Source organism: Falco peregrinus, chromosome 5 (assembly GCF_023634155.1).
Source record: "Falco peregrinus isolate bFalPer1 chromosome 5, bFalPer1.pri, whole genome shotgun sequence".
Taxonomy (NCBI): Eukaryota; Metazoa; Chordata; class Aves; order Falconiformes; family Falconidae; genus Falco; species Falco peregrinus.
In genome coordinates this window covers 103337956-103355086 of record NC_073725.1, presented here as the reverse complement: position 1 = coordinate 103355086, position 17131 = coordinate 103337956, and the positions used below count along the sequence as shown (strand labels likewise).

Below are 17131 nucleotides of genomic sequence, written 5' to 3'. Positions count from 1 at the left end.
CTGGTGCTTGCCAGGACTGCTAGGTCCAGCTATTGAACAAGATCTTGGAGGCACCCAAAGTATTTTCCAGAGAGTGGTTTGTCTCTTGTTCTTCCCTCTGGCATCCTTGGGGTGCCTCTTGCTCTGTCGGTGTGGCACCCATCTCGGCTAGGGTCAGAAAAGGGGCCTTTGCATGGCAAGGTTTGCTCTTGCCATGGAACTGAGAAAGCTAAACATGAACTGAATACCCCTCCACCCCTCTCCCAGCAAACCCCACAGCCCTGACAGGTACAGGGCCAGAGATGCTGTTGAGCACATGCTACCTGGGAGCAACCAGTGGCTCATGTTGGGTGGACATCAAAGCCAGATCCTTGAGATTACTGCAGGAGATGTAGAGATACTTCTCTTCCTCCATATCAGACATCTCCTCTGCCCAGCTGAACGATAAGCCGGGCCCTTCGCCTGGCTGAGGCCGCAGCTGGTCCTTCACCACCTCCATCTCCACCAAGGTGGGGTTGGGAGGGGGTGGAGTATGCCTGGGCATTGCTCAGGCTAGACAGGTTGTAGTGAGTTCGGCATGGTTTGCTGGCCCAGGATTCCTTCACTGACACTGTGCTGCCTTTCTAGGAATAGCTGGAGATTTGAGAGTGGCAGGGAGAGGTGGGGAGAAAGGGGGAGCAGGAATGTGCCATGTGGCTGCAGCTCGGCAGTGGCCAGGGAGGGGAGAAGACATGGCCTCTAGGCAGCTGTAGCCCTGTGTCCTTGGACCTGCCTTTGCAGCCAGCGCGTCACAGCCTCTAGCTCGAGTCTTTCTGCCCCTCTGTGCTGTGCAGACCCTCAACTGCGTGAACCCAGAGAACGAGAATGCCCCGGAGATCCCCGTCAAGGTGCTGAACTGCGACACCATCACACAGGTGAAAGAGAAGCTGCTGGACGCTGTTTACAAGGGGGTGCCCTATTCCCAGCGACCCAAAGCCGGAGACATGGACCTGGGTAAGGGAGAGGCCAGGCACTTCCCTGTGGGGAGCAGGGATGTGACTAAGAGCAAAAGTGCCAAAAAATAACATTCAAGGCAGGAGAATCCACATCTCCTATAAGAGCGGGGACCTGGCAGGACCAGAGCATTTGTGCTTGTCCAGCTCACATGTACTGTGCTGGTGGCACTGACTGTGTGGGGACGCCTGGCATGAGGGTGTGGGTCTCACCAGTAGAGAGGATGGGGAGAGGAGCCTCCTCTGCTCTGGCTGTGGGCTGGATTGCAGGCTTGAGGTGGCTGAGGCCCAAGGAGGCCAGCAGTAGGTGAGAACAGCGTGAATAGTCTTGTTCTTAAAGGAGGGGCGGGAGAATGAAGAGGAGAGGAGCAAAGGAAATGGTAGCCAGGGTCAAATTGATGCTGTCTTTCCTTGAGTACTTGGAAAGAAGATTTTGCCCAACACCGTGTTGATAGTCATCAATCTTGGGGTTCAGAAGGTGGTGCAAGAGCTCTTTTATTGATGCCCAGACTGTGCTCCTACCCTTGCTCTTGGCTTCGTGCTCCTGTCACCCTCTAACCACGAGCCCTTCTCCCTCATGGGGACAGAGTGGCGGCAGGGCAGGATGGCCCGGATCATACTGCAGGACGAAGATGTCACCACAAAGATTGACAATGACTGGAAGAGGCTAAACACCCTGGCCCACTACCAGGTAAGGCTGTCCACGGGGGAAAGCACTGAGCAGTCACCAGCTGCTTTGAGCTGGAGCATCTCTTCTCCCTCCTCAGCTTGGTCAGGGCCTGGGCTCAGCTCTCCAGACCATGCTGCTCATGCAGGGGCATGGCCAGGAGCTCTGCAGTCACTTTTGTGTCTGTGCCCCATGTTTATGGTCCTTCCGTTCAAGGAAGCACTAAATGGGGCATCTCTGGGACTCGTAGAGGCTGTTTCCTGCTCCAACCATACTTAGCCATTTTCGTGCCAAGTTGTCTGGCGTGTTCCTGTTCTGACCCCTTTGCCCGAGCTTTCGCAGAGGTAGATATGTAGGTCTCCTTTGCTGGGGATGGGCGTTCCTGGGGTGATGCGCAGTGTAGCTTCACCCCTGGGCTGGTTTGTCCCTGCTGTGGGGCTGTTCCTCCTGTGCCTCTCCAGTATCGCAGCCTGCTCATGCTATCTCTGCTTTCAGGTGACAGACGGCTCCTCAGTAGCCCTGGTGCCCAAGCAGAACTCTGCGTACAACATCTCCAACTCCTCCACCTTCACCAAGTCCCTCAGCAGATACGGTGAGCATTCAGGGGCATCCTCCGCTGTGCTGGCACGGGAGGCAGCACTGGGCTGGGCTTGCAGACCAAGGCACGGGGCGGGCGATTGTAACAGTGGCTCACGTGAACAAGGTCCTTCAAAACCCTGGCTGTCCTGTACCACTGTATTTGTTCTGGTGTTGGAGAGCAGATGCCCTCAGAGCCACCTCTCTTTGCAATGTCAGATACCAGGGAGAGACGTGTGTCAGATGGCTGCTGCTAAGGTGATCCCTCTTTTTATTCCCCTGAATTCTAATCAAAATAGGCACAGAGGCACTTTGCACTTAAATGAGCAAAGTTGAGGACTCCAGCAAACACGCTGGCAAGCATACTTCAGCCTTGGTTTGGAAGGGAATAGTGTGGTTAGCTCAGACTGACACAGGAGCCATCTGCAATCCCAGCACCTGTGCGCTGGGAGCAGGACAGGCTTCTGCAGAGTCCCTTCCACAGTGCTCCTGGCCCCTGTACGTCAGCCAGGCTTGCATGTCTTGCATGTAGCCTGGCAGACTGCGATGACAGTCCTAGCAGAGCTCCTGGTCCATGGTGGCTGCAGGGGCTGGATCCCAAAGCTCCTGTTTCACAGCCGTAACGTGCGGAGGGAAGGGGGACGACGGGGCTGGTGGCGAGGCGGAGGTGGGCAGGGTACGAGTGTCCCGCTCTGCTCGGTGCTTGCAGAGAGCATGCTGCGGACAGCCAGCAGCCCGGACAGCCTGCGCTCGCGGACCCCCATGATCACCCCTGACCTGGAGAGTGGGACCAAGCTCTGGCACCTGGTAAAAAACCACGACCACATGGACCAGCGGGAGGGTGACCGGGGCAGCAAGATGGTCTCCGAAATCTACCTGACCCGCCTGTTAGCCACTAAGGTATGACCCAGGGCTGCAGAGCTGCTGCCTGGCTTTTTACATCTGAGTGGGAAGGGTAGTGATTTGGGTTGTCCAGAAGTGGTAAGCCCTGCTTTTTTATTATCCTTCTGCTTCAGCACAGGAGCAGCTACTCTCTTGGTCTCTTTCCTGAGCTTGAAGTGATGTTTTTGTGTGTTAAAACCCTCAGTGAGTATCCCTTGAGTGGATTTTCCTGTTTGCTTCTTGCACTCTTTGGCTTTTTTACTATTCCCTGTATCCTTGAGCAGCTGCTGGACTGCAAACCAGAGGTGCCCTGGGGCGGGCGCCTCATCCCCTTTGGTGTTTGGGATAAAGCTGCAAAATCAGTGATGTGAGAAGGGTAATTACCCAGGGCATTTGGCGTCACAGGCTGTTCCACTTTCCTCAGCACATGCTGCGTGTCTGAGATGTCCCCAGAGAGGAGCAGAGGGCTGTGCTGAAGGTGCTGGCTCAGGATTGCAGGGACTGGGCTCAGCCACCTCCTCTGTGACTTGGCTTCTTGCCTGGTGGAACCAGAGCTTGTTCAGGGATGTCTGTCATCGGATCTTGGGTACCTTAATGGGACCCAAAAAGGACTATGATATGGCATACATTCACTTGGGTTTTGCTCTGTATGGTGTTTTTATTTGTAGGCTTTTAGTGTGCCAGATCAAGCGGTGAAGGAGATACCACTGCAGTGTCTGTTCCCCAGTATAAACCACTGAGAACCAGTAGGGTTACACAGACTGTACTGTGCTTCTTTTCCGGGTGGTAGGAATAGAAGTGAAATTGGTTTAAGGGCCGACCTTTAGCTAAAGGCTCATCTCTCTGTTGGCGCTGAGCGGTGCTGAGCAGCCTTCTCTCCCTCTCCTCTTCAGGGCACCCTGCAGAAATTCGTGGATGACCTGTTTGAGACCATCTTCAGCACAGCACATCGTGGGAGCGCGCTGCCCCTTGCCATCAAATACATGTTTGATTTCCTGGATGAACAAGCTGATAAGCATCAGATCAATGATTACGATGTCAGGCACACCTGGAAGAGTAACTGGTAATGGAGAGGGGCACTGGGGTGGCGGGGGCTAACGATATCACAGCTTACGTTGCTTCCAACCCCTCCCACGGGGAGCAGAAATATGTCCCTGGAAGCGATCCAGGACAAGAGAGGCCCATATCTCTGTATTTCTGGTGTGGGTAAATCCCTTGCATGCCTTCCTGCAGCAGAAAATATCCCAGGAATGCGGTGCTCCCTCAGCCCTTCCCAGGCCCCACGCATCCCCCGATGGCTGCGGTGGCCGGGGGCTGGTTCCTCGCTTCCCAGCCCTCCTTGGGCAACCACCCCAGTCCTCATCCCCACTGTCCTAAAGGTGTTTCCATGCTCCTTCCCACCACCCAGCTGAGCATGCAGCCCCCCCTCAGCATTTTTCTTTTCTGCTGCCTCACTGATTTCATCTCTCTGATCTTGCCGTTACTAGAGACGGGTACGTACGCTCCCGTGTCTGGCATTTGTTAAATGGCAGCCAAATTGCTTTTGTGGAGTTCAGTAACTGTTGGCAATTAGCAGGGCAGGAAAAGAAACATTTTTAAATGGAGATGTGAGAGCACGGAAGTGCGTGGAACTGATTTATAACCCAGCTTTCTATATTAAAAGAAGGAGCGAAAGGCAAAGGAGGGGAAAAAAAAAAAAACCGAAAAAAAAACCCTACTCCACAGGGGCTGGGCATGCAGGCTGCTGCATACTAATGCCTGTGCTTATCGCTGGGCGCTAATTCAATGTGTGGAGCTTCTTGAGGCCATTCCCTTCACGAATAAAATATGTACATGCACCCAGTATCCTCATTAGGAAAATCCTGGGGAATGAAGTGTGTTTTGTCTAAGATAAAAGCATTCACTGGGTGTGGTGCTAAGGGATGACAGAGCGGAGAGGCTTTCTGATGGGGGGAGTCCCTGAGATGCTCCTGGGAGAGGAGAGGGGCAGCACGATTGGGAAATGGAGCCAGGGAGGGTGGCATGTGTGTCGCATGCAGCAAACATCCAGTCGGAGACTGGCCAGGAGACCCGCTGCCTGTACAGCTGAGAGCTTTATTTCCAGCATCTGAGGCTGCCTAAATTCTCCTCTGGTGTTGAATGTGCTAATGAATCCCTTGAGGAGTCCAGTTAATTCCCTCCTCCGACGTGGGAGATGTGTGAAATGCCACGCTGTGCAATTCGAAGGGATTATTGATGCAAGAGAAGGGGACCTTGCCTGGTTTGGCCCATGGGCTCAGCAAGGGCTTTTCAATGAGCGGATCCTTGGAGAAACTGCAGATCTGTGCTGCCCTGGTTTGCCTTTGGAGGTGTTGGCGGTGCTGAGGAATTTCTCCACTGAGAGCTGTGGCCATGTGGGGCTGGGCACAGGGCAAAGGCCGTTTACCCCAGGACGTTTGCATTCCTGGGGTGCTGGGAAAAGCAGCCTGCCCAGTGCTGGGTCATGGGGAGCCCGTTCTCCGTGACTGGAGGTGCATGTGTGTTCCAGCTGCCCTGTAGGGCTTGGTTCAGGTGCTGACTCCTGTTTCCTTCATCCCCCCAGTCTACCTCTACGTTTTTGGGTGAATGTGATTAAGAACCCCCAGTTTGTGTTCGACATTCACAAGAACAGTATTACTGATGCCTGCCTATCCGTGGTGGCACAGACATTCATGGACTCCTGCTCAACTTCTGAGCACAAGCTAGGAAAAGACTCTCCCTCCAACAAACTACTGTATGCCAAGGACATCCCCAACTACAAGAGCTGGGTAGAAAGGTGAGTACACTTGGAAATACCTCCTGCTTCACCTGGAGGAATTAGAGTGGATGTACGTGGGTGTGGGGACTGGGGTCATTGGGAGGAATCCTTGGCAGCTCTCTGAAGAGGGACCGTACTAACACTTGCAGAAGGTAATCCTCTCGTTTGGGAGATGATGCTTTCTTGCGATTGTCTCCTGGAATGAGTTTGCAATGACTGTTTGACAGCCATTTATGACTTGCTTAAGGGGTGCTAAAAGCAACCTCCACTTTTAGGTTTTCTGATGTTTTCTGTTGTAAAAACTTGGTCTGTGCTAGGGAATTACTAACAGTTCCTTTGATTGCTTTTGGAGAGCAGCGAGAAGTCAGCCTTGGACTAGAGAAGTGCCTTTTTTGTACCACGACAACACGCGCAGGTTTTGCTGAAATGGTTGAAAATTAGCATTTCCCATCTCTCATCCATCAGTACATCTCGCCTGGGATCCTGGTGAGAGTACATGCTCTGAGGCAGTGCTCAGGCTGCTGTCGCTGTGCCGAGGAGCAGGGAGAGGAGCAGGTCCCCTGACTCCTTCCGACACCCTCCACCTTCACTGTTAGCTGAGGAGAGACATCCTTCTGTCCTGCTGAATTAATGCGGTGTTAAAGGTTCAGGTTTTGAATGCTACTGATTGCAAATTGATGCACTCAGGCATAATGCTGTGTTTAGCTTTATCCTTTTGGGAGAGAAACCTAGGAGATGTCCTCCAAAGCCCTCCAAATAGAGCTGCTGTTAAAATGTTGCTGTCTTGTGTAGTGGGACTTCATCAAGCTTAAACAATCGCAGGTTTCAGGTTGCTGATGCAACTTTCCCCTTGTGCTGATACGTAGTGCTGTAGGTCATGCTCTTTTTGTGTTTCTTTTGTTTTAAACTGAGGACCTTTCCCTTTTTCAGCATCTAGACTGGTTACAGGGTGAACCAAATGAAAGGTGTCCAGGCAACAATAAAGGTCATATTCTCTCGTTTGCAAACATGGGACTTTGTAGCCTAAATCGTCTTTTGGATACTGACTTGTACACAGTTACTTTTGTCATGCCATTGGCATGCCTGGTGCTTTGCAGGCAGGTACAAAGACAAGCTTCTTCCCTCGAGGAAGGCAGGGCTTGGATCAGAAGAAAAGGTGCCCCTGAAACAGGATGGCTGAGATGAGTGATGAGCTGCATTGTAATAGGAGGAAGTTCTTGGCGGCGGGCTGGAGGGGGGCTTTGGAGTGGGGTCCCATAGGAACATCACGAACTTCATAAAGTGAATTTCTCTGACCTTGCCATCTCTATGACAAAAATATTCAGCTGTGCGTGTGCCTGGAAAAGAAAAGGTATAAGACCATTCCAGACTTAAGCATTGGTCTAGGCATGCTGTGTCCCTGGGGAGGAGGTGGGACATCTCACCGCTGATGGATGTTCCTGCCACCACTAACCACCAGTACAGTCCCAGAAGCAGCTGAGCAGGGGCAGAGCTGCCCTGCGCAGGGTGTGACTGCGTCTCCTGCCGCTCCTCTGCTGCGGGGATTTACAGTGTAGTCAGCATTCCTGGCTTGTGGCACGGTGATTGTCACAAAGCTTTGCAGAGGCAAGATGGGAGCCTTGCGAGGGTGGCTGAGTGGGACGGCGTGTCCCACCGGGACAGGTCTGTCTGCCGCCGGGGTTCAGGCACCAGCTGAACAAAGGGCATCCTGCCAGTCTGAGGAGAAATAGCGTGGTGAAGGGCTTGGGAGGTGGGGAGCCTGGAGAAAACCCAAGGGGGCTGCAGCCAGGGTCACGGCTGGGGTAGGTGTCCTCTGGAAATGGTAGGTGTGACTGGGATCTTGGGCTGCACGAGCCACACGCCCTTGTCTTGAAAAGCGATGGTTTCCTGCCAGCCTTTGTGTCATAGTAAACCCCAAAATGTAAAAGTTCTGTATGTTACCTGGACATCCTACTGTGGTAGCCACAAAAGCTTTCTTCTTCAGCACATCTCCCTTGTACGTTCATCTCCAAGTCCCTCCCCACAGGGGTCTTCACCTGTGGGGTTAAAGGGTGGTGAGGGGGATCTCTGGGGGTTTTCATTGCTAACCAGAGCTGGCTGGAACTGAGAAGATTGGGTGTATTGTCCCTAATACTCCTCAGCACAGGTAGAAGTGGTGTCAGCTTTAGGAGATGTCACTCTGGGGGTGATCTCTTCAGCGGCATAGCAGATCTCCTGGTGCCTGGTTTAGTCAGAGGTCCTCACCACAGGCCACTGCTCTCTTGGCAGCATCTGGGAAATCTTTCGCATCATTTTCTGGCTGAGAATGAGCCTCCTTGTAAAAACAGCCCAAGTATTTTATCACTAGCTGAGTTCAGTGCGGTGGGATGGAGTGGATCCTTGTATTCATCTCCTCAAGTGGTCTTGCTGCCATCTGCTCCTAGCCAAGTGCTTCAGCCATGTTCCATCTCAGCGTTCAGCTGATGATGCTAATGATGCTAATCACTGTACCAGAAACTTCACCGACTGAGGAGTCATCAGCAGTAAAGCGAACCTGGGAGAGACTGGCACTTTGTATTTCCAGGTGGTGCAAGTGGCCAGGCCTCGTTTGCTGTGGGTAGGGTTTCTTTTTTAATAGAGGCTTGTGGACACCACCCTGATTTCCAAAAGGACCTCAGCCGCCAGTCCACTGGTGTGTCTGCTTGATGTAACCCTCCTGCTGCAATGGGATGCTGTGGCTTTGATCTTGATGGGGTTTGATGAATATCTCTTGGATATTCTGTTTTTCCACTATGATTCTGGACTATATAAGCTGTGTCTGAGTTTCCCTGTATTTGCTGAGCATATCAGCAAGGCAGCTGTTGGATAGGACTGCAAATCTTAAGGTGTCCTAGGAAATGTAAGGTAGTATCCTGCTGGTAGCAACCATCAGAGAAGTACAAGGAAGGCATGAAAGCATGAAGTCGTTTGACCCAGGCATGCCCTAGGACATCAGCTACTTCCTCTGCTGACCAGGATCCTTTGAGGTCACAGACATGTCTATAGAACCTCAGTTTTCGCTGAAAATGAAAGCTCCTTGTAGATTTTTGGTGAGTAGTAACTTCTGAGCATGGCCAGCGGCAGTTGCAGGCTGTGTTGAATGCCTGTTGCTGAGGAAGATGTAACCACGCGGGATGTATTACTGCAAGGGCTGGATGTGAACTTGTCTTGTGTTCATGCATCAATTATTTAATTTTTATTATTTTTATATATAATTTATATATATATATATAAAATAAATATGAAGGGCTATCGTTGGTCTTAGTGACACAGTGACATTAGGAGAACCGTGGCAAAGCCTTACGTGTTGCTGCAGGCATGGAGAATTCTGCTGGATGCAGTCTGGTGGCAGAACGTGCCGGTGGGATGGGAAAGGGGAAAATGTGTGGTTTAGGAGAGGGTGGGAAATCCCTCAGAGCAGTGGCTCCCGGCTTCCCAGCAGGCTGGGCTGGGCTCGGCACCACTCCATTGGGAATGTGTTCCTAATGGTGCTGACTGCTCCATGGAGTGCTCAGAGACCTCTTGATGAGCAGCATTGTTACAATGGGTGGTTGCGGTATGTCACCACTTGGAGGCAAGATGCTCTTCGCCTTGCCTCTCCAGTGGCTGTTCTCAGGTGAGTGTCACAGCAGAGATCCATCCCTCTCTGACAGTTCCTAATTCTGATCCACTCTTCTGCCTTGCAGATATTATGCAGATATAGCTAAAATGCCAGCAATCAGTGACCAGGACATGAGCGCATACTTGGCGGAGCAGTCACGGTTACACCTCAGCCAGTTCAACAGTATGAGCGCGCTGCACGAGATCTACTCCTACATCACCAAGTACAAGGATGAGGTAAGACATGGAGATAGGTGGTCAAGCCTGGGCTGCGAGCTGCATCCCCTTGCCTGCATTTCTGCAGCCCTCCGCTTTTCCCTAGGGAAAAACACGCTGTGAAATGTGGGAGAGCAACATGGTCTGTGTCTATGCTTGGGCTGGCAGGGAAGGAAAGGTCTGGGAGGCGTGGAGCCAGGTGCTGGCATAGGCAGGGCTGCATTCCCCGTATTTTCTGCAGTGAGTAACGTAGGAAACACCTATTCTTCTACACATTTTGCACATGAGCTCCATGGGGCTGCAGAGTTCATGGTGTTATCTCCATGTGCCTCCCGTATCGGCCACCACCGATGTGGTGCTGTGGTGGTACCAACCATGTGATTAGGCAGCGTCTGGCTCTGTTCCCCGGGGATGCCAGAGGATGTGGTGACCTCTTCAGTGCTTGCTTTGTGAGCATCAGTAAGGATGGTTAGAAACCCCTCTGCTGTAATTTATACAAATTAACTTCGTAAAGCACTGCTCAAATCCACACCCTGCATCTTTTTATTAAAGCAATAAAATACGTAACTACAGTAAAATATGGATCTATACATATAATATGATAGTATAGGTTTTATTGTACCAATAAAGGGAATTGACGACTGCGTTTGAACAGTGGCTTATTTAGGTGACAGAGTGCCAGAACGTCTCCTTGCTTGGAGACGGCCAGGAGAGCCAGCCTCTTGCCATGCAGGGGAGGGATCAGGTCCCTGTCACACGCTGCGGCATTCCTGAGAGGCATGTCCCAGCGCCCCTGAGGTGTGAAGTTAGGGAGTCCATGGGTGGGTCGTAGCAGACCTGGCCCCTGGGTCAGCACTGGGACACTGGTGGCCGAAATTCTTGTGGAGCTAGGTGCTTTGCAGGAGTGAGGAGGAGGAGGTGGGGGGGCTGGCTGCCCTGTTGCCTGGGAGCAAACCCTGTGCTTGGGAAGGTGCCGCATGGTGGTCACCGTGTAGCTGGTGGCCGTGTGCCACACAGCTGGTGGCTGTGCTGGTGAGACCTGTGTGCCGCTCCCCAGATGACTTGGTATGGCACATTCAGGAGACCGCCATAGTTCTGTGTGATGACTTGGCCATGGAGGGTTTTGGGGATTTTACGGTTTGTACAACAGCTCTGTGACTACCATGAGAGTGGGAGAAGAGTGGTCTGGAGGATCTTGATCTGTTGTGGGGCAGCCGTCATCCCTCAGCCATCATCAAGTGCTCACTTCCTCCAGGCTAAAAGTTCCCCAGGCCTTAAATACATCCTCCAAGTCCTGGGCAAGAGCAGGGAGGGGACCATGTGGCATTAATGAGCTGCTCTTTAGGAGCTTAGGTCCTCTTCATGCCCGCTAACGGCAGCCTGACATCTGTTGAGTGCCTTGCTGTCGCCCGCTCTCCGACCATCACAAGTGTGTTCACAGCTCTCAGGAACTTCTTTTATTATTTGTAATGGGATTAATAAATCACAGCTGTTCCCTTTGTTTGTTTTCATTCATTAGGCACAATTATATGCAGCCCGATTGCACCCTCTTTGATGCAAAATGGGAGAGAATAATTTTTCCTGTTGTTCAGTGCAATAATATGCTGTCATTGGCTGTGAATGAAAATCATAATTAATTTTCATTTGGGTACTTGCATCTTGGTAATCAATGGTCCTGGCTCCTTACAGCAGGTGACAAACCTAGGTCTCTCTCTACGCGCAGCACAGGTTTCGTTTGACTCCATTATTTCTGTAAGACTGAGATAAAAGAGTAGCAAATAAATGCAGGGGCAGGTTGTGTATCTTTTGACACCTCAGCATCCCAGGATACACAGCTGTCTTCTCAGGAGAGGCGGAGGCAGTGGGCAGGGGGGAAATAAGCTCCTCTTCCACTTCTTGGAAGAATCTCATTTGGTTCTGGCTCAGCCACCTTTCAGGCACGTGGCGTTTTGATTTCTGTGTGTTATTACAGTTATTTTGTTCTGTGGGTAGTGTGACAGCCGACAGTGGCTGTGGAGATGGATGGCGGGGGAGTGTCCCTGGTAGCAGGTTTGTGGCAGAATCTATGAGCTCTCGCCAGTTCAGCTGCAGCTCAGGGTCGTTGCTGCCAGGGGAGGTAAATCAGATGTGCTCAGCTCTGGCTGGCAAATTTTCCCCTCCTTGGGAGCTGACGCCAGCGTCAAGATGCAGCTTTCCGCTTTCCTTTGGGAAGAGATTCTCCATTGGGCATCTCCTACTGCCCCAGCAGACAGAGACCAGCAGCCAGGTCCTGTCCCAAAAAGCCTGGCGGAGAGCCAGAGCCTGTCGGTGGCCAGAGACTGCTGCATGGCAGCGTGGTGGATGCTGCACAGCACGCCCTGCATGCCGCTCCACAGCCCGCCGGCACTGCAGCAGCTCTTAATCAAAGGGAGCTGATTCCCCATTAAGAAGTTACCTGTAGGGCTCCTGATGGACTTTGCCTGCTTCCTAGTAAGTCTATTAATTATACAACAGTTTGTTTCCAATTATGTGGCCAATGAAATGGTTAATCAAGTCCCCTTTGACGGATGCCTTGATATTTAATTGCAAAAAATTTGCTCTCTCAACTAGCTCACCCGGGGAGATGAGATTTCTGTCAGGTTTGTTTTTTTAAATCAGCTTTTCTGCTCGGCTGGCATGATGTTAGTGAGACAAGACTCCTGGCTGCTGGGAGGGCAACTGCCCCTTCGTTCTACACTTCATTACTTACCCCCTTCTCCCCACTCTGAACCTCGTCCTCCACCCTCCTGCTGCTGCTAGTCCTTCCCCCGCCCTGGGGGCATGGTCGCATCCAGCCCAGGGGAGGGGACCGTCCCTCCACCCTGCAATCTGTCATCAAGGTCAGGAGCTTGTTTAGAGGAATGAGATTCCAAGGGAGGAAACTCATCCTCGGATGTCTGTGGGTGCACCCTTACACAGGACTGAGGGCTCCCCGCAAGGTGGGCTTTGCTGGTCCATGCATTTGGTGTCTCCCTCCATCACCCCACAGCCCCCCAGTCGTCCACCTTGGGGAGAGGTGAGTGGGATTTTACCACAGGTGGCAGCTGAAGCCTTGTGGATTTGGTCTTTTTCTGCTCATGGAACCAGTTCATAGCTCGATCGTGGTCTCTGAAATGCTGTCCCTGCTTCCCTAGGATGTTGCGGGTTGGTTGGAGTCACAGGTGTGGTGGGAAGGTCTCATCTTGGTGTTGGGGTTTAGCTCCGTTGTTTGATGGTTGTTCATTTTCTGGTTTCCCCACATGGCTTCTTGTTAGTATCAAGCAGGTCCCTGGTGTTACTGCAGCCCCTTGGGGGTCTAGGGAGGCTCGGTCTGGTCCGTGGGGTGGGGTGGCAGCACTCAGAGTGGTGTCCTCCACCTCACGCCTCCTCTGACCCTTTCCTGGCCGCATTAGGGACTGGAACGAACGTGCACCGCTTCCCACGGAGCTACATCCCCACACCTTGGTGCCATCAATGAGCGTGGCCGTGGGCATGTGGGAGCCGCTGTGGGCAGGAGGGCATCTCCTCACCCTCTCTCTCACCCTCCCCTCTCTCCCCCAGATTCTAGCTGCACTGGAGAAGGACGAGCAGGCCCGGAGGCAGCGGCTGAGGAGTAAGCTGGAGCAGGCGATCGACACAATGGCCTTAAGCAGCTGAGAAGGCGGCAGCGCGGTGCCAGCATCCCGGGCGGCGGAGGTGGCAGGAGGGGGGCCGGCCAGCAGCAGCCACGGGCAGCAGAAGACTTTGGGGCTGGGGCCGGCCGGACCCGCGGGAGCCGCCGCGCCTCCACACGCTTCCCACGAAAGAACAAGGAAACCTCGCGCTTTAGCGGAAAAAATCCCAAATCCCGATGACAGCAGCGACATCGATACAAGCCCCTGACCCACACACAACCCCCCAGTCCAAGCGGGACGCAGCAGGGACCTTGCAGAGAGGCGATGCTGGGCGGCGGAGAAGGGGGTTGACTGCCCCACGGACCCACGGGGCATCCCTTGCCCGGGCAGAGCCCTGAGCCCACAAGGAAGGAGGGTCGGGACCGCGGGGCTTTCTAGGACGGCGTTTGGATGTTGTTGTTACTTTGGTGGAGGGAGGGTGGGTGGGCTCCTATTTTTACTGTACTTGACTTGCTCTCCACCCCTTCCCCTCAGCTGTCCACCCCCTCTCCTTCTCCTCTCTTTTTCTGTCTCTTCCCCCTTCTCTCTCTCTCTCTCTGGCCTTCTGCCACTTAGTGTTAACTGCTATATTTGCACAATTTACACAAGACAAACAAAATTTTTAATTTAAAGAAAAAAAATTATAACAAAAAATGGAAGGGGAAAAAAAAGATTCTAAATTTTTGCAACAAACTAACAAAAACGATTTTAAAAAATAAGCTAAAGGACTGATGCTGGGGAGATTTGGGGGTGGGGGCAGTAGGGTTGGGCAGGAAAGGGAGAAATCCCTGAGCTTTGATATTTCTAAAATACGTCCTGTGCCATGTTTTATTTGAATGTTGTTTAGTGCAAAAAAAAAAAAAAAAGTAAAAAGAAAAAAAGAAAAAAAAATGGGAGTTTCGTTAGCTGAATAGATGCTGTTATTTAAATGCTGCTGGAGTGGTTCTGGAGGTCATGATCAGAGAGGCAGGGAGATCCCAAGGTTGGTTTTTCTTTTCCTGGGGGATCACTGAGGGGTGGTCGGTGTTTTGTTGAGCTCATCCTTGTTTTCCCGGTCCGGTGGCCGCAGGAAGGTTTGGGCAGCGCTGCCTGCCCCTGCCCGTCCTGGGATGATGGGAGGCAGAGGATGGCTGCGGGGGCTTGGGGACATTTGGGATGGTTCATGGAGAGCTAGCCTGGTTTTTTGGCAGATCCCCTGGTGCTGGAGCAGCCTTAACAAAGCCCTTTTATGTGTTGGTTGTTTTTTTTTTTTTTGTTTCCTCGATCATCTTTTTGTGCTGATGCACAGGAAGGGACCAGATCCCCAGGGAAAGGGGAGGCAGCTCCCCCGTGTCTCCTGACCGGGATCCCCTCCAGCAAACCCTGCTGGGGGACCAGCCTGTGGAGGGAGGGACTGGGATGCTCGGCTGCTGTGGGGCTGTTGCATGCTCCTCCACCCGGGAAGCCCAAACGTGTGCAGGACTTTCCACCCAAGACTGACTTGTCTTTCTCTGCCTTTTCCTTCTTTCTCCCACTTTCTCTCCTTGCTGTCACCCTGTCTCCCCTCTGCCGCCTCCGCCCTGCTGGGGGGGTCGTTGGAAACCCGAGGTCTCTCCCTCGGCAGCCCCCTTCGAAATGTCAGATCCTCACGGGTTTGTGCTTTCCAGAGATGAAAAGGTGCCGAATGCTGCCCCGAATGGCAGCAGGTGACCAAAAACTTCCCCCAAAAAAGAGCAAACCCCTTTCCTTTTCCGTACTGATTGCTCCCGTCGCTGCCTGGGCCACAGCAGACGGGGCCAGACTCTGCCAGGAGCGGGTGGCTGTCGAAATCCAAGTGGAAAGAAGCCCAGCTGATTTCTGTCCGTTCCCTTAAATCGCAAGTTAAGGGGGGGAGAGGGAGAAATAATGAAGTTTTTAATTAAAAAAAAATAATAAAAGTGTGTATATATATATATGTGGTTACAATCTAATTCTCGTGCCCCAGTGGGGTGCTGTATAGTTAACTGAAGGAGAATTGAACCAATATAAATATGAAATGAATTTACACAGCCAGTTAAAACAAAACAAACAACAACTAGAAAAAAGAAAAGAAGATACCAAATGGTCTGGAAGAAATTTCCAAGCCTTTCTCACCATGCAGAACAATCGTTTGAAGCCTGCACATCTCTCATTATGTTGTAATTTTGTTTGGTTTTGTTTTGTTTTAATAAGGAGGGAAAGGAGAAGATGCTGATTAAAAAAACCCAACAACAACAACAAAAAACCCAACCACAACAGCAAAACTATGTTTGAAAAAGAAGTAATAATTGTTTCCCAAACCTACGAACCCTGAGCTGTCGCTGGATTTCTGAGAGCTGTGGGCTGTTGCATGACTGTGCTAGATTTTAGTCTGAGTTGATCTTTTTAAGAAACAGAAGAAAAAAAACCCCATAAAACAAAAAAAAAAACCTGCAAGTGTTGAATATTAGAGGTTTGTTTAGACCTGTTATCTATTTTTTTTATTTGAAATTAATTTGTCACTTTCTCATCCAAAAGAAAAAAACAGCAACCAACAAGCAAAAAGAAAGACTTCAGAGGTTCACATCTCCAATGTGGTACTCGGAGAGCCTTAAAGGACAGCTGTGTGCCCACCCACCCTGTGCTGGGGCCACCACCGCCTGCCAGCATCTCCCTGGGCACTCTGGTGGGACAAAATCCTTCCGGGGGGTCCCTCTGGGGGGTCTTTTGCAGAACTCGCTGCTGCTGCGATGGGGCAGAGGGGTGCTTGCAGCTCATTTCGGTGCAAGGTTGGCCCCAAGCTGCTTCCTGGCGGTGCTGCCAGCTGGGCAGCATTGGCGGGGGTCCTGGAGGTCGCCTGGAGGATGGCAGCCATGCATCGGTGGTCAGTGTGGTCTGGTGGAAGGGGAGCGGTTGCTTTGAAGTCTCTATGTGAAAGTGGCGTGGGTCCTACCTGTTTCAGAGTGTCTTGGGGATCTTCTGTTGCCATTGAGGGAGCCAAGTGCGTGGTTTTTGTGGTGATGGAGAGGGGATGGTGGGACCCTTCCCATTGCTGGTTGGAGGGGATGGACGTGTGTTTCAAAGGGCATCTCACTGAGAGTTTCCTTGTTGGCAGAGGAGGGCTGGAAGCACTGTTAAGAGCAGAGAGTTTATTAGCCTGTTGCGTCCACAGCAGCAATGCTGTGGGTGCTCCCTGAGCCAGGCTGGAGAGGGACACGTGAATTTCTTGGCTGTGGTGGGCCTGGATGGGATTTGGGCAGCAGAGATGTTCCAAGGGGGTGGGGGGGGGTCATGCCAGGCAGGCTGGCAGCGCCATGGTGTGTTTGTGCTCTCTGGGCTCCACTTGTGCTGTGGCCTGGCTCTTCCTGCCCCATAGCGATGCTGGGAGCCCGTGGTGTGGTCCCAGGGATGGGTTCCGTTTGGCTTCCTCCTGGGGAGCTTTGGGGTGTCTGCGGTTCGCTCCACCAAAGGATCCCTCCAGCACCTCCCCACCCCTCCAGGGTCCCCTTGCTGCCTCTAACAGGGGAGGGTGGCGGTCGGCGAGGTGGCCGTTGCAATGCTGCCCACAGCCTCCGGTGCTTCTTGGTGCTACCTTTGCCTTCCGTGTGCCCAACGTCCTTAATTGTGCCAGGCAGCCTGTCCTTCCTCCCTGGCACCAGCCTGGTGGGGGGCAGAGCCGGGCTGGCCATCCCCACCTAACCCTGCCTAGGAAAGGGGAAAGGCTGGGGGAGAGGCTGGGAAGCATATGTGGGACTCCTATTACCGGTGGTACCAGCTGCACCCCAAAACGGGATGAGAT

At 52.4% G+C, this 17131-nt stretch overlaps 1 protein-coding gene across 1 annotated transcript in view; it reads left to right on the top strand.

The window, feature by feature from the left end:
• PLXNA1 (plexin A1) overlaps positions 1-15285 on the top strand; it is a 121476-nt gene extending 106191 nt beyond the window's left edge. Inside the window, exons 25-32 of the mRNA XM_055805522.1 lie at positions 813-972; positions 1559-1662; positions 2134-2230; positions 2924-3114; positions 3990-4159; positions 5678-5890; positions 9577-9727; positions 13265-15285. Coding sequence (XP_055661497.1) covers positions 813-972; positions 1559-1662; positions 2134-2230; positions 2924-3114; positions 3990-4159; positions 5678-5890; positions 9577-9727; positions 13265-13360 — 1182 coding nt within the window. The 3' untranslated portion in view covers positions 13361-15285. The remainder of the gene's footprint in view (positions 1-812; positions 973-1558; positions 1663-2133; positions 2231-2923; positions 3115-3989; positions 4160-5677; positions 5891-9576; positions 9728-13264) is intronic.
• Positions 15286-17131: the final 1846 nt, after the last annotated feature.